The 16,536-nt window shown below is 37.7% G+C and overlaps 1 protein-coding gene across 1 annotated transcript; it reads right to left on the bottom strand.

The window, feature by feature from the left end:
• Positions 1 to 5,204: 5,204 nt before the first annotated feature.
• On the bottom strand, positions 5,205 to 13,255 carry LOC131802591 (uncharacterized). The gene is made up of 2 exons (XM_059122929.1): positions 11,786 to 13,255; positions 5,205 to 8,999 (listed from the first exon to the last, which is right to left on the bottom strand). The coding sequence occupies exons 1-2, from the start codon at positions 13,253 to 13,255 to the stop codon at positions 8,973 to 8,975; spliced, it is 1,497 nt and encodes a 498-aa protein (XP_058978912.1). The 3' UTR covers positions 5,205 to 8,972.
• Positions 13,256 to 16,536: the final 3,281 nt, after the last annotated feature.

The raw sequence follows: 16,536 nt of genomic DNA on the forward strand, positions 1-16,536 counted from the left end.
GTGGAAGCCTCTTTTGTGACTCAATCTGCAATCTATGTGTTCTAGAACACATAGCAGAATATGTTTTTGATAGTCAATATTGTCCCTAATTCAGCTTGCGTAAATATTGATGTCATTAGAATTTTTAATAAAATCTAAGGCTGGTAATGAATCAGTTACGAAAATGAACTTCCCACTTAAAGGTTTGGTAAGTTTTATTGTTTCAAAAATGGATATTATTTCAGCAGTGAAAAATTAATATTCTGCTACAAGAGATGATTCAAAGATTTCATCATTGGTTACGATTTTGTAGCTCGTAAAATTGTTGGCTTTTGATCCGCCAGTATAATTAAATTTATAGTATTCGTACTTTTTGAGGATATCGTAGAAATCGTGTTCATAAAATTCTGATGGTGTGTTTTCCTTGCGATACTTGTGAAGAGATGTATCCATTGGTAATGATTTTGAAATCCAAAAAGGATTTTTAGCTAGTAAAAGTTTGCAGCTATGTAGAATTTTAAACTTATCACAATAATTCCTTATACGATTTAGCGCTAATTCAGATGTCGAAAGTTTTTATTTTAATTGTAATGTATGTTTTTAGCTGTAATTGAGTAAAATTTTTTACAAAACTTAGCGGTGGAATTTTCCCAATAGCCTTCTGTTGTCAAAGGGTAAGCCATAGTTATTCTAGTTGTACGATGAGGTTCGAGTGCAATTCGAACTGCTAAGATAGATGACTTTTTGATTTTCTTCAAATTTGATTTAGGAGTATCCTGTAAAGTGGAGTATTCCGTAAATTATTTGAGGTAATGATAGAAGTTAGAATTTAGGCGTTACATTCAATGTAAGTGCTGTTTGATAAACATTTAAGCATGTGAAGCTTACTTTGTAGAGAAATTAATTCATCGATATGCGAGTTCCATTTTTATTTGTTGTTAATTGTAATTCCGAGTATTTTTAATTTTTCAAGGGATGCAATTGTGCTATTGTTGCAAACAAGTCCAAGAGAACAATTTCGCTTTTGACGGATAGAAAATAATTACACTTTTCCAGTGAAAGTTGATCACCAGAAAATGAGCACCACCATCCAATGTCAGTTAAATCATTTTTAGGATGGCAGAAGTTTATATATTGCTACATAACATTTTTATAATTACGAAATCATTCGCATATGCCACAAATCTGATAGCCCTATGAGATTGTAGTATTTGAGTAAGTTTATTGACTGACGTCGTTTAATTCAAACATGTTTTTATATTCTATTGGATTCGCGTGTTTGTTAGCAACTAAATATGTATGGTCACGTGCATTAATTTTCTTTGTTGACCGGAATTCATAAGAATTGATGAATCAGGCCACACTTCGCAAAAAAAAAAATTGGAAATGTCTGACAGGTCATTCCATATTCTGTATGAATGGGTTCATGAAGCAAATTTTTATTATGGTATACCAGTTATGAAACAAATTGCGTATTGTAGAATGTTGCTTATGTAAAATATGAAAAATGAATTTGTATTTCTAAAATTAAAAAAATATATATATCCCCAGATAAATGATACTAACGCCTTTAAAAATAATATATGTATTTATAAAATTGTATGTGCGTTGATACATACCATTGTTTTAAAATAAAAATGACTTCAAATATAATCAAATCAGATAATATTATATATTTTAATAAAAATAAGTAGAAAAGCCGTAAGTTCTGCCGGACCGAACTTTGAATACCCTCCACCATTTGGAACGAACTTGGCAATTCTCAAAAACAATAAAATCCGTTAAAAATTCTGTTAAAATCTTAAAGATAGCGAATCTAGCTATAATATTAGGGCCTATACGACGACATGAACCTGCATAGGTAACATTTGTCATATGCCATTACAATATTCTGTCTTAGGAAGTAGTATCCATTATGAACTTCAAATACCATTGTCTCGGCTTGTATATGGTTTTTAAACATAAACTTTTTAATTTTTGATACATCATTTACGCTGTTAATACGTTCGCAGAAAAGCTTCTAGGAGTTACTCTCTCAGTACAAACAGACCCGTCAGACATTTCCAATGTTTTTTGCGAAGTGTGGCCTGATTCATCAATTCTGATGAATTCCAGTGAACAAAGAAAATTAATGCACGTGGCCATACATATTTAGTTGCTAACGAAAACGCGATTCCAAAAGAAGATATAAACATGTTTGAATTAAACTTCGCCCTTGATCAGCTCAAAGGATAGATTGGATAAACTGTGAAATGATCAGGAACCTAGGGCCGAATTGTAAAGTACGTTTAGTTTCACTTTATAATAACATATGTAACTCATTCATTTTACAAAAATAGCCCTCTTGTACCTATTCCTGAAGCGGATTCACGTTGCTAAAAGAATGTGGTGGTTTATTATCACTAAAAAAAAAATATTAGACCATTTAAATTTGTATTTAAAAAAGGGTAAGTACATAGCTGAAAATCTTATTTTCCTTTATTATTATATAAATAACTCCATCAAAACCAATATATATGTCTTGTTTTGCAAAAGCTTTCGAAAAAAATCGGCTTGCATGCAATACTTAGTCAATTGGAAGAATGGACCTAAAATAAATAATTAAAATCAAAAACTATATTACTAATAGACAAATAATAATCAGAGTTAACTCTCACCTATCAGAATCAAGACATCTTTATAATGGAATACCTCAAGGCTCTCCACTTTCAGTCAATAAACTTACTCAAATACTACAATTTCATAGGGCTATCAGATTTGCGGCATATGCGGATGATTTCGTAATTATAAAAAAGTTATGTAGCAATATATACACTTCTGCCACCTTGAAAATGATTTAACTGACATTGGATGGTGGTGCTCATTCTCTGGTGATCAACTTTCACCGGAAAAGTGCAATTATTTTCACATCCGTCAAAAGCGAAATTGTTCTCTTGGACTTGTTTGCAACAATAGCACAATTGCATCCGTTGAAAAATTAAAAATACTCGGTATTAAAATTAACAACAAATAAAAATGGAATTCGCATAGCGATGAATTAATTTCTCTACAAATTAAGCTTCGCATTCATAAATGTTTATCCAAGAGCAAGTTTCAATGTAACGCCTAAACTCTAACTTCTATCATTACCTCAAATAATTTACGGAATACTCCACTTTAAAGGATACTCCAAAATCAAATTTGAAGAAAATCAAAACGTCATCTATCTCAGCAGTTCGAATTGCACTCGAACCTCATCGTACAACTAGAATAACTATGGCTTACCCTTTGACAATAGAAGGCTATTGGGAAATGTCCACCTACATTACAATTAAAATAAAAACTTTCGACATCTGAATTAGCGCTAAATCGTATAAGGAATTATTGTGATAAGTTTAAAATTCCACATATCCGCAAATTTGTACTAGCTAAAAATCCTTTTTGGATTTCAAATTCATTACTGATGGATACATCTCTTCACAAGTATCGCAAGGAAAACACAACATCAGAATTTTATGAATACGAATTCTGCAATATCCTCAAAAAGTACGAATACTATAAATTTATTTAAATTTAAAGCCAACAATTTTACGAGCTACAAAATCGCAAAATCTTTGAATCATCTCTTGTAGCAGAAAATTAATAGTAAGTATGTGGGGCAATACATCAGACTAGTATAAAATTATAAAAAACCAAAAAAAAAAGAGAAAGTTAAAACCTGTCTACAAAATGATAATATTATGCAAAGAATTGACCAGATAAAAATAATTCTGTAAATGTTGGGTAATTGCTGTTCAGCACACGATCATGTCATCAACAAAGACATAAAATAGTGCCAATTTTGTAATTCTAGCATATTTGATATGAATCACTATTTAATGATTTGCCAATATAAATACAATATAAATGTTCTACTAAATCAATCTTTCCCAATAATAATGTACTGGACATAATACAAAATCAAGAAAATACATCTTAGAAACAAGATATAATAAAATTATTAAAATTATTTAACCTTTATAATTCCTTTTCAGTTTAACTGTAAATAAAAATTGGACTCACATATTCCAAAATTAAAAAAATACTAAATATTAACTTATGTACAAATAATTTAACTAGCTTAATGCCTTTGTAGCCAGATCAATATATATGTATTAAATTTATAATATACACATATATATATATATATATATGTATATATATATATATATGTATATATATATATATATATATATATATATATATATATATATATATATATATATATATATATATATATATATATATATATATATATATATATATACATATATACTCATATAATTGAATACATACTCATATAATTGTAAATGAAAACAAGTAAAAAAGCTGTAAGTTCGGCCGGGAAAATTTCAAAAAAAAAAAAAATAAAATCCGTTAAAAATGCTGTTAAAATCTTAAAAATAGCGAATGTAGCCGTATAATAGGGTCTATACGACGACGTGGACCAGCATAGGTAACTTTTGCCACAAGCTATTACAATATTCAAATGCATAGCTCGAAAAAACACTGTTTATAAAGTAGATAAAATCATCAAATTACCGAATATAGTGAGGTACCACGGGGGTTATAAAACGTGGACCTGCACAGACAATTTTCTGTCATAGGCTGTAGTATTCATTACGAACCTCAAATACAAAATTTGAAATAATTCCAGTAAATAGTGTCGCTGAAATCATCAAAATACCGAACGAATTGAAGTAGATTGATAAAATTTTGCTCAAATGTATGTTATGTCTGCAGGACTTTTGACTTTTGAAAATGGAGCATGTAGGTCCACGTTTTGGTATAGACCCCATATTACGGTACCTCCCGATTTTCGGTATTTTGATTTTATCGACATTGTAACCGATTTTTTTAACTTTCGCATTTGAATATTGTAAGGGCTTATGACAAATGTTACCTACGCAGGTTCATGTCGTCGTATAGACCCTAATATAATAGCTAGATGCGGTATTTTTAAGATTTTAATTGAATTTTTAACGGATTTTATTGTTTTTGAGAATTGCCAAGATCGTTACAAATGGTGGAGGGTATTCAAGGTTCGGCGCGGCCGAACTTACAGATATTTTACTTATTTTTATTATTATCTGATTTGATTATATTTGAAGTCATTTTTATTTTAAAACAATTGTATGTATCAAAGCACATACGATTTAATAAATACATACATTATTTTTAAAGGCGTTAGTATCATTCATCTGGGGATATATATTTTTTAATTTTGGAAATGCAAACTCATTTTTCATATTTTACATAAGCAACATTCTACAATACAAAATTTGTTTCACAACTGGTATACCATAAAAGTTTGCTTCATGTACCCATTCATACAGGATATGGAATGCATGCTTTCTTCGTCTTTAAAAGTAGTTATTTTTTTAAAATACATGAATTACTTCATGGCAAAACAACATTTATTTCTTGTACACTTTCCTATTTTCGTTTACTCCATTATTGATCAAAAGCCCTATGGTTTCTTCTATTGTTTCCATCTTTTTCCCCATATCATCTACCATTGTCTCGGCTTGTGTATGGTTTTTAAAAATAAACTTTTTAATTTTTGATACATCATTAACGCTTTTAATACGTTCGCAGAAAAGCTTATAGGAGTTACTTTCTCAGTACAAACAGACCCGTCAGACATTTCCAATGTTTTTTGCGAAGTGTGGCCTGATTCATCAATTCTGATGAATTCCAGTCAACAAAGAAAATTAATGCACGTGACCATACATATTTAGTTGCTAACAAAAACGCGAATCCAATAGAAGATATAAACATGTTTGAATTAAACGACGTCAGTCAATAAACTTACTCAAATACTACAATCTCATAGGGCTATCAGATTTGTGGCATATGCGGATGATTTCGTAATTATAAGAAAGTTATGTAGCAATATATACACTTCTGCCACCCTAAAAATGATTTAACTGACATTGGATGGTGGTGCTCATTTTCTGGTGATCAACTTTCACTGGAAAAGAGTAATTATTTTATATCCGTCAAAAGCGAAATTGTTCTCTTGGACTTGTTGGCAACAATAGCACAATTGCATCCGTTGAAAAATTAAAAACACTCGGAATTACAATTAACAACAAATAAAAATGGAATTCGCATATCGATGAATTAATTTCTCTACAAAGTAAGCTTCTTGTACACTTTCCTTTTTTCGTTTACTCCATTAGTGATCAAAAGCCCTATGGTCTCTTCTATTGTTTCCATCTTTTTCCCCAAATCATCTACCGTTGCCTCGGCTTGTGTATGGTTTTTATAAATAAACTTTTTAATTTTTGATACATCATTTACGCTGTTAATACGTTAGCAGAAAAGCTTCTAACAGACAAACAGACCCGTCAGACATTGTGACGACATGTTTTCACTTTGAAGCTGGGATAGTTCAACGGAGGGCCAGGGTCGTCACAAGAATTTATTTATGTTGTGGGACATATAAGAGAGGAAGACTGTTTATTTTTTTATCAACGTTATAAAATTTGTTGATTTCACTAAATTATTCATTTCACACATTTGTAGTTTTGATAACACACAACACACTGTAGCAGCACGGCGAGGACGACACCCGAATATTTGCGGTAGCGGCAGTCCGATGACGGCAAACGAAGATCGTCGATAGCTAGGCAAGGCAGCAGCCCGATGACGACGCACGCAGAATGACGGCAGCAAAGCACAGCGGCAGCCCGATGACAGCACACGAAGAATAACGGCAGCCCGATGGCAGCACACGAAGGTTGGCAGCAGCTAGGCACAGCGGCAGCCCGATGACAGCACACGAAGAATAACGGCAGCCCGATGGCAGCACACGAAGGTTGGCAGCAGCTAGGCACAGCGGCAGCCCGATGACAGCACGAGTCGAGGGAACGTTTAAAACCCCACTCAACCCTACCGACTGCTCTCACTGCGGTCTGAGAGAGGAGGGAACGTTAAAACCCCGCTCCACTCAACAGCCGAGACACTCACACAAACCTTAGAGCCGAGGGAACGTTAAAACCCCACTCAACTCTAAAGCCCACACCAACATATGTCTGGAGAGGGAGGGAACGTTAAAACCCCACTCCACTCAACAGCCGAGACACACACACAAAAACCTTAGAGCCAAGGGAACATTAAAAACCCCACTTAACTCTCTAGACTACACAAACTAACTAAATTTACTGCCAAGGGAACGTTAAAAACCCCACTTAGCACAACAGCCATCCACAGAAGACTGTCCCGATTGTGTTTGTTTTGACCATAGCCATTTTTTATTGAAGAAATTCTTAAAGACTAGACAGTATGGCTTACTGCTAAATTGCTTATAAACTAAACATGCGACGTAACGCCACCTTCTTTAAAGTCCCGATTGTGTCGATTTCGCCTCCTTTTATACTGTTTCAGTGGCTCGATGTCGACTGATTATATTTTGACGCCGTACGGATCTCATCGTCGTTGTTCAGGGTTAGTCTATCATATGACCACTAGGGGGATCAGTTTGACCGTTAATTTCAAAAACAAAACCGAATACCATAAATTTCATATATTTTCTTTAAATAACTAGTAATTCAATTATTGTGTCACATAACATAAAACATGATTCCAAATAAAATATTAATACATTTATAATTCAAATATTTTATTTAATTTTGTGGCCCAAAGACGAGGTTCCGACTTTTGGCCCGTCACAAGGCCTCCCATCTCTCCCCTGATTTGTTTTCAATCTTATGTGGCTTCGTCTAGCCTGTTGCATATCAACAGGCGGAAGCCCAGCGAATTGTTCAATTTAATATTCTCGCCTCCTCAATTTCTACGTCCTTTCACCTAGCGTGAATTCGGGTGAATTTTGGAGGCCTCCGTAGAGATGTTTGTGGAAGACCATCACTGCACCATTGGCCGTGACGGTAATTCGGTATTGTTGATCCCGTAGTCGGATTAATTTTCTGGCCCGTTTGCCCCTTTTGGACCTACTCAGGAATTTGACAATAATGTCCCGCAAGTCACTAGGATAGTTATCCGGGGGAACTTGGCTCCAAATCGGGCATTTGATCATATATACTTGGTTCTGCGGATAAGGCCTTACTAATTTCTTCTCCGTTGATGGCTAGTATCGGTGTTTTATCCTGATCCGGAACCAGCAATTTTACAGTGACAGTTCGTTCGTAGCATCTGAACCCCAAATAGCGATACTCACGATTTTTCTGCTCGATGAAACCCAAACCTTTCCTAGGCTTTGGACTTGGGCATTTGTAGTTTTCTTCATCGGACTCGGTGGATGATGGACTAGGAGGTGCTGTCGGCGACTTCTTCTCTATATTCTTATCCTCATACCCATAGAAGTTACGCCACTCATCTTCATCTATGTCTGAAACAGATGATTCGCCGCTCGTCTCCATCGGTGGTCGTGGAAGCGTGGATTTTTCGTCGGAGTAATTGGCAAAATTCTTTCCCGGCGTGATCGGAATATATGGAAGTAGTGGGTAGTGTTTATATCGGACATATCGGTACTATCTTGAGTTGACTCACTGCATGATATGTATATTGGTGTTCGTGGTACCTCAGGATGTACGGTGGCACCATTCGGACGTGGTGAACCTTGCCTTTCTGTGCGCTTTTCATTATTTTTGCCATGTGTATCTGGGAATGTCGGGCGTACGTCTGCGATATTATTGGCTGTTTCTTCCATTCTAAAGAATATATGATCTTCGCCTCTTAGGGATGGAGGGCGATCCTGTTGTTTTGTACATCGTCTCGGTGCATTGCGGCTGGTACTCGGAATATCATCGTCATCAATAAAAATGGTTCGACGTCGCTGTGACTCTGCCCTCTCAAAGTGGGTACGGAATTTTTTCATCGCTTCCTTAAATTTTTTTGTCTTTGGACTATCTCCGTCCATAATCGCAGTGTGTTGTGAGATGTAGATAACAATTTCAGAACTTATCTTAAACACGTATTTGTTATTATATTTATATATTTTCTTTCTTAAATTACTTTTTGGCTAATACCGTCGTTGTCTAAAAGAAAAAAAAAAGAAAACAAAACAATGAAACACACAAACGGTCTAAATGATAGAGGAATATTAAGTTATAGATCTTCTACATAAAGCCTCTCCGAAATAATGTTTTAATTTATTCGAAATACTTCTTAAGACCACTGACATGCACTGTACGCATGTCCTTTTCGTTCGCCCTGACCACCACAATTACTGGTGATTTATATTTTTCCACCACATATGGGCCCCCATATTTCGGGGCCAGTTTCGCCGCAAAGTTATCGATGGCTCTTGATTGGGGGTGCAATCTAATAAGAACCTTTTCCCCAATTTTTGGTTTCCATGCCCGATGTCGGAGATTGTAGTGTCGTTTCTGATTTTGTGCTGCTTTGGCTAGATTTCGTCGGACTATTATAAATATTTCCCTTAATTCCAGTGCTCGGTCTTCAGGTAAAACTATTCTGGCACCTGTTCCAGTCGTAACTTGGTCGTATAAGGCCTGTGGTAGCCTAGGTTCACGGCCTTGTGTTAGAAATGCCGGGGAATATCCTGTGGATTCGGAGGCACTAGTATTAATAGCCAACATAATTTCAGGCAACGCGTCGTCCCATTTATTATGATGTTGCCGGGATACTTGCGCAATCATAGTCTTAACAGTTCTGTTAGTTCTTTCAGTAGGGTTCTCTTGGGGAGTATATGGCGCTGTTAGCTGGTGTTTTATGCCCATTTCCTTAAAGAATTTCTCCCACTTTGCACTGGTAAACTGGGCGCCATTATCCGTAATAATCATCTTTGGTACGCCATACCGGGAAACTATCCTCTCTCGACAACCATCCGTTGTGGCTTTTCTAAGGGGTATTAGTTCTGTCCATTTCGAGAAACGATCCATAATTACCAACAGCATCGAGTTTCCGTGAGTCGACCGCGGAAGAGGTCCCACGAAATCCGCACATATTGTGGCCCATGGTTCCTCGGGGACTCGAGTTAACATTTCGCCAGCCGGTTGTTGTTGGCTTGATTTATATTTTTGGCACAATGCACATTTTCTTACATATCGTTTTATATCCTGGAACATACCCGGCCAGAAGTATCGGTTAGCCACTTTGTGACTAGTTTTCCGCATGCCCAGGTGACCACCGGCGAGACTATCGTGATTTTCCTCTAGTACCCTCTCCCTGGATGTGATTGGTACACACAAGTGCAGTCGTCGTCGTTTGCTTGCCGAGGTAAATGCCGATATACGTGGTCATCAATAAGGGTATAATCCGGATATTTTTTTGGATTCTTTACGATGCCTTCCTTCAATTTGTCTATCCAAGGACATCCATTCTGACTTTCCTTGATGGTGGCTAATTCCAAAATCTCCACTGGTTGCCTCGAGAGTGTGTCTGCTACAACATTTTGTTTTCCTCTACGGTATTTCACAACGAAGGAATATTGTTGGAGCTCGAGGGCCCATCGTGCCAATCTTCGTGAAGGACTCTCTATTGAGTTCAACCATTTAAGCGCGAGGTGATCCGTAATTGCAATAAATTGGTAGCCCTCCAAAAATGGGCGCATTTGCCTTATGCCCCAAATTATAGCGAGGCACTCTTTTTCGGTAGCCGAATAGTTCTTCTCAGCCTCGTTTAAGTGTCTGGTGGCATACGCTATCACCCGCTCCTCTCCCTCTAATTCTTGAGTGAGGACTGCTCCTAATCCATAATTACTGGCATCTGTCTGGAGGGTAAATGGTTGGGTGAAATCTGGACATGCCAATACGGGGGCCTCGGTTAATTTCGCCTTAAGTGTTTCGAATGCCATTTGTTGTTCCTGTCCCCATTTCCAATGCTTACCCTTCTTTAATAGGCTGGTTAGTGGCTGTGAGATGATTGCAAATTGTGGAACAAATCTTCTATACCACGATGCAACTCCGAGGAAGCGCCGTACTTCCTTTACTGACGTCGGGGATTTCATTCCTTTGATGGCCGCCACCTTGTCCGGATCAGTTTTGATACCATCCCCGCTAACTACGTGGCCCAAATACTTTGTCTCCTTCTTGAAAAACTCGCATTTGTCCATGTTAATTTTAAGGTTAGCGGCCCGGAGTCGGACAAATACATTCCTCAAATTTGTAAGATGCTCCTCGAATGTTCTTCCTATGACTATAATGTCATCCAAATACGCAAAAGCATTTGGTTCCATTTCCGGCCCGATGACACTATCTAGGGCTCGCTGGAAAGTTGCTGGTGCCGAGTGCAATCCAAACGGCATAACCTTCCATTGGTAGAGTCCTTTCCCGGCGACTGCAAACGCAGTATACTTTCGACTGTCCGCAGCCAAGGGAATCTGCCAATAACCGTTTTTCAGATCTAAGCTACTTACAAATTTTGCATCTCTTAGCCGATTTAATATCGTGTCTATACGTGGCAATGGGTAGGCATCCGGTACAGACCTTTTATTTAATTGTCGAAAATCCATACGCGTTCGCCAGTCTCCATTTTTCTTTTTTACTAAAGTTATAGGGAAACTGTATGGACTTTTTGAGGGTTCAACACATCCTTGATCAATTAGCTTATTCACCTCTGCGTCTATGATTGCTTGCATGGCTGGGTTTCGGGGAGCATACCTTAATTTTATTTTATCATCCGTCATGACAATTTTATGTTCAGTTATATTGGAGAGCCCTTTTATCCGTTCGAAAAGTGGTATTTCTTCTGAAATGAATTTTTGCATGACTCTTTGCTGCTCGTCACTTAATTGATTATTGCTTATTCTATTTTGGGGTAATATTTCCGCGGGTCGACCACATATAACTGCTTTTCTTACCTCTTTCTGGGTAGGGTTAGCCTCGCTGACCATGATACACTGTTCCGTTTGCCGTTCCGGTTCGTAGAGTGTCACGCTGAGTCCGGCACAATAAATCGTAGTGGGGAATCGCTTGAAAAATTCCAGACCAATGATGATATCTTCTTTGAATTTGGGCATTATTAGGAATGGCATTTCTGTACTTTGACTTCCAAAAATTACGTAGAGCGTAATTGACTTGGTAATATTAACAGCGGTCCCATCTGCAAGAATAACATTTGTTTGGTGTCGATTATACACTGGATTTTGCTTCAATTCTTCGGCTAACTCCTTTTTTATAAAACAACTTGTGGCCCCCGTGTCCACTGTAGCGGTTACTAGTCGTCCTTCAATGACCATTGTGGCGGTTAGTCGGTTTGCCACGCATTTAAATGAAGTTTTGTAATTTCTTTTTGGGACCGGCTCTTCCGTAGCCCAATAATTTCTTTCTATGCGGTGAGAGTTAGGTTTTGAATAATCTGTATTTCGATTGAAGTTCTGGTAATGGCGTGGTGGTTCATGTCGGACGGTATTTGGAATACTTTCCATGTCATCTGCTAGCTTAATCAATTCCGACAAGGAGTTAAAGTCTTTGCGTCTTATGTACCACTGGTATTCTGCTAGGGAATTTCTAAAAATACGTTCCAGCTTTTGTTCTTCCGTCATTTCCGCGTGTTGCATTAGCTTCTGGATGGCCAAGACGTACTCCTTGAAAAATTCCTTGGGTCTTTGTACTCCTTTTCTGATTTCGTCATCTAGTTTTTCAAAATATCTTGGAGGTAAAAAGAAATTTAGGAAATCTCTCTTGAATTCTTTCCAGCTTATCCAGTGTCCGTTATTGTTCCTCAGCCATATGAGAGCCTTATCCTGAAAAAGTTCCGGCATAGTTTTTATAAGATGGTTTAATTCTACTCCGTAAATTAGCGCTAGTTCTTCTATGCGTTCTATAAACTCTATAGGATCCCTGCCCTGGTTAAATTTGATGTTCCACTTATGTATTTGATCAAGCAGGTTGACTGGACGCTGAATCGGACTATGCTCCGTTCCAGGAAGGTTAGCTAACGGAGGAACGTTCTCGGTTTTCAGCGTTGATTCTTGGCTTTGCCGGTCTTCACTGGTCACTTTAGTTGGATCCATGGTTTGATAAACGGGGTAGGTTGATTTCTCAGCTTTTACTGGCGATTTATTGATTGTATCACTTGGGGAAATAGTAATCATCGGCAGTTTTGACGGAGAGCGGAAAGTTGATGTGGATGGAATGTTCCCGTTTTCATGTTTATTTTGCAATTCATGCAATCTTTTCCTTGTTGCTTCGTCGTGATCTTGATTTAAGAATTTCGCCCATCGCTTGCGAAGATCGTCCACTCTCCCAGTAGAATCTAGTTGAAATTCCAAAAGATACGCCACTAGATCTTCTTGTTTCAAGGTGTATGCCCAGGATACTCGTAACATCTTTACTATTTTGTAATTCGGTTTTCCTTTGTTTTTTTTCACGAATTTATTTATTTTTACACCACGGAATGTTTATCACTGTCTCTAAAGTCTTGCTTCTTCTAGGTGTCAATATTTTATTTTGTTTTTCATTTAACACGTCTATAGATATTGTTGTTTTTTTCTCTCTCTTAATGTCCCTGCTCGGGCGCCATTGTGACGACATGTTTTCACTTTGAAGCTGGGATAGTTCAACGGAGGGCCAGGGTCGTCACAAGAATTTATTTATGTTGTGGGACATATAAGAGAGGAAGACTGTTTATTTTTTTATCAACGTTATAAAATTTATTGATTTCACTAAATTATTCATTTCACACATTTGTAGTTTTGATAACACACAACACACTGTAGCAGCACGGCGAGGACGACACCCGAATATTTGCGGTAGCGGCAGTCCGATGACGGCAAACGAAGATCGTCGATAGCTAGGCAAGGCAGCAGCCCGATGACGACGCACGCAGAATGACGGCAGCAAAACACAGCGGCAGCCCGATGACAGCACTCGAAGGTTGGCAGCAGCTAGGCACAGCGGTAGCCCGATGACAGCACACGAAGAATAACGGCAGCCCGATGGCCGCACACGAAGGTTGGCAGCAGCTAGGCACAGCGGCAGCCCTATGACAGCACACGAAGAATAACGGCAGCCCGATGGCAGCACACGAAGGTTGGCAGCAGCTAGGCACAGCGGCAGCCCGATGACAGCACGCGAAGAATAACGGCAGCCCGATGGCAGCACACGAAGGTTGGCAGCAGCTAGGCACAGCGGCAGCCCGATGACAGCACACGAAGAATAACGGCAGCCCGATGGCAGCACACGAAGGTTGGCAGCAGCTAGGCACAGCGGCAGCCCGATGACAGCACGAGTCGAGGGAACGTTTAAAACCCCACTCAACCCTACCGACTGCTCTCACTGCGGTCTGAGAGAGGAGGGAACGTTAAAACCCCGCTCCACTCAACAGCCGAGACACTCACACAAACCTTAGAGCCGAGGGAACGTTAAAACCCCACTCAACTCTAAAGCCCACACCAACATATGTCTGGAGAGGGAGGGAACGTTAAAGCCCCACTCCACTCAACAGCCGAGACACACACACAGAAACCTTAGAGCCAAGGGAACGTTAAAAACCCCACTTAACTCTCTAGACTACACAAACTAACTAAATTTACTGCCAAGGGAACGTTAAAAACCCCACTTAGCACAACAGCCATCCACAGAAGACTGTCCCGATTGTGTCGATTTCGCCTCCTTTTATACTGTTTCAGTGGCTCGATGTCGACTGATTATATTTTGACGCCGTACGGATCTCATCGTCGTTGTTCAGGGTTAGTCTATCATATGACCACTAGGGGGATCAGTTTGACCGTTAATTTCAAAAACAAAACCGAATACCATAAATTTCATATATTTTCTTTAAATAACTAGTAATTCAATTATTGTGTCACATAACATAAAACATGATTCCAAATAAAATATTAATACATTTATAATTCAAATATTTTATTTAATTTTGTGGCCCAAAAACGAGGTTCCGACTTTTGGCCCGTCACAACATTTCCAATGTTTTTTTGCGAAGTGTGGCCTGATTCATCAATTCTTATGAATTCCAGTCAACAAAGAAAATTGATGCACCTGACCATACATATTTAGTTGCTAACAAACACGCGAATCCAATAGAAGATATAAACATGATGGAATTAAACGACGTCAGTCAATAAACTTACTCAAATGCTACAATTTCATAGGGCTATCAGATTTGTGCATATGCGGATGATTTCGTAATTATAAAAAAGTTATGTAGCAATATATACACTTCTGCCACCCTAAAAATGATTTAACTGACATTGGATGGTGGTGCTCATTTTCTGGTGATCAACTTTCACTGAAAAAGTGTAATTATTTTCTATCCGTCAAAAGCGAAATTGTTCTCTTGGACTTGTTTGCAACAATAGCACAATTGCATCCGTTGAAAAATTAAAAATACTCGGAATTACAATTAACAACAAACAAGTAAAAGAACATTAAGTTCGGCCGGGCCAAACTTTTAATACCCTCCACCTTAGGGTAAAGGAAACATTAGAAAAAATACCGAATATCGGAGGGTACCGTTATATGGGGGCTATACCAAATCATGGACCATACATGCAATGTTTCGCCACCGGAGCTGGAAACCATTATGACCAACAAATACCAATTTTTAGACAAATCCGTGAAAAAATGTGGCAAAAATAATTAAAATACCGAATATTGGGAGGTACCTTTATATGGGGGCTATACCAAAACGTGGACCTATACATGCAATGTTTTGCCACACGTACAGGGACCCGTTATGACCTACAAATACCAATTTTCAGACAAATCCGTGAAAAAATGTGGCATAAATCATCAAAATACCGAATATCGGGAGGTACCGTTATATGGGGACTATACCAGAACGTGGATCGATATATCTCATTTTCAATACCAACCATCCTGGACACAATACCAATTGCTCTGCTAATTTTTGGCGCTCTACGTCAAATAATGTGGGCTGTATCGTGATTTCAACAGACAGACATACGGACAGACAGACAGACGGACATCGTTAAATCGACTTAGAATTTTATGCTGATTATGAATATATATACTTTATGGGGTCAAAGACGAATATTTAAGGATGTTACAAACGGAATGACAAAGTTAATATACCCTCCTTTCCAAGGTGGGGGGTATAATAAAAATGGAAATCGCATATCGATGAATTAATTTCTCTACAAAGTAAGCTTCACATGCTTAAATGTTTATCAAACAGCAAGTTTCAATGTAACGCCTAAACTCTAACTTCTATCATTACCTCAAATAATTTACGGAATACTCCACTTTAATACTGTTAATATATTAGCAGAAAAGCTTCTAACAGACAAACAGACGCGTCAGACATTTCCAATGTTTTTTGCGAAGTGTGGCCTGATTCATCAATTCTTATGAATTCCAGTCAACAAAGAAAATTAATGCACGTGACCATACATATTTAGTTGCTAACAAACACGCGAATCCAATAGAATATATAAACATGTTTGAATTGAACGACGTCAGTCAATAAACTTACTCAAATACTACAATCTCATAGGGCTATCAGATTTGTGGCATATGCGGATGATTTCGTAATTATAAAAAAGTTATGTAGCAATATATAAACTTCTGCCATCCTAAAAATGATTTAACTGACATTGGATGGTGGTGCTCATTTTCTGGTGATCAACTT

The sequence above is a fragment of the Musca domestica genome, unplaced genomic scaffold, assembly GCF_030504385.1.
Source record: "Musca domestica strain aabys unplaced genomic scaffold, Musca_domestica.polishedcontigs.V.1.1 22, whole genome shotgun sequence".
Lineage (NCBI taxonomy): Eukaryota > Metazoa > Arthropoda > Insecta > Diptera > Muscidae > Musca > Musca domestica.

Bases quoted from the DNA above. Each gene is read 5' to 3' on its own strand.
- LOC131802591 (XM_059122929.1), bottom strand. From the start codon at position 13,255: ATGTTACGAGTATCCTGGGCATACACCTTGAAACAAGAAGATCTAGTG. The intron at 9,000-11,785 runs GTAAGAAAAGCA...TTTTTCTTTTAG, and splicing joins CTAACCCTACCCAGAAAGAG to ACAACGACGGTATTAGCCAA.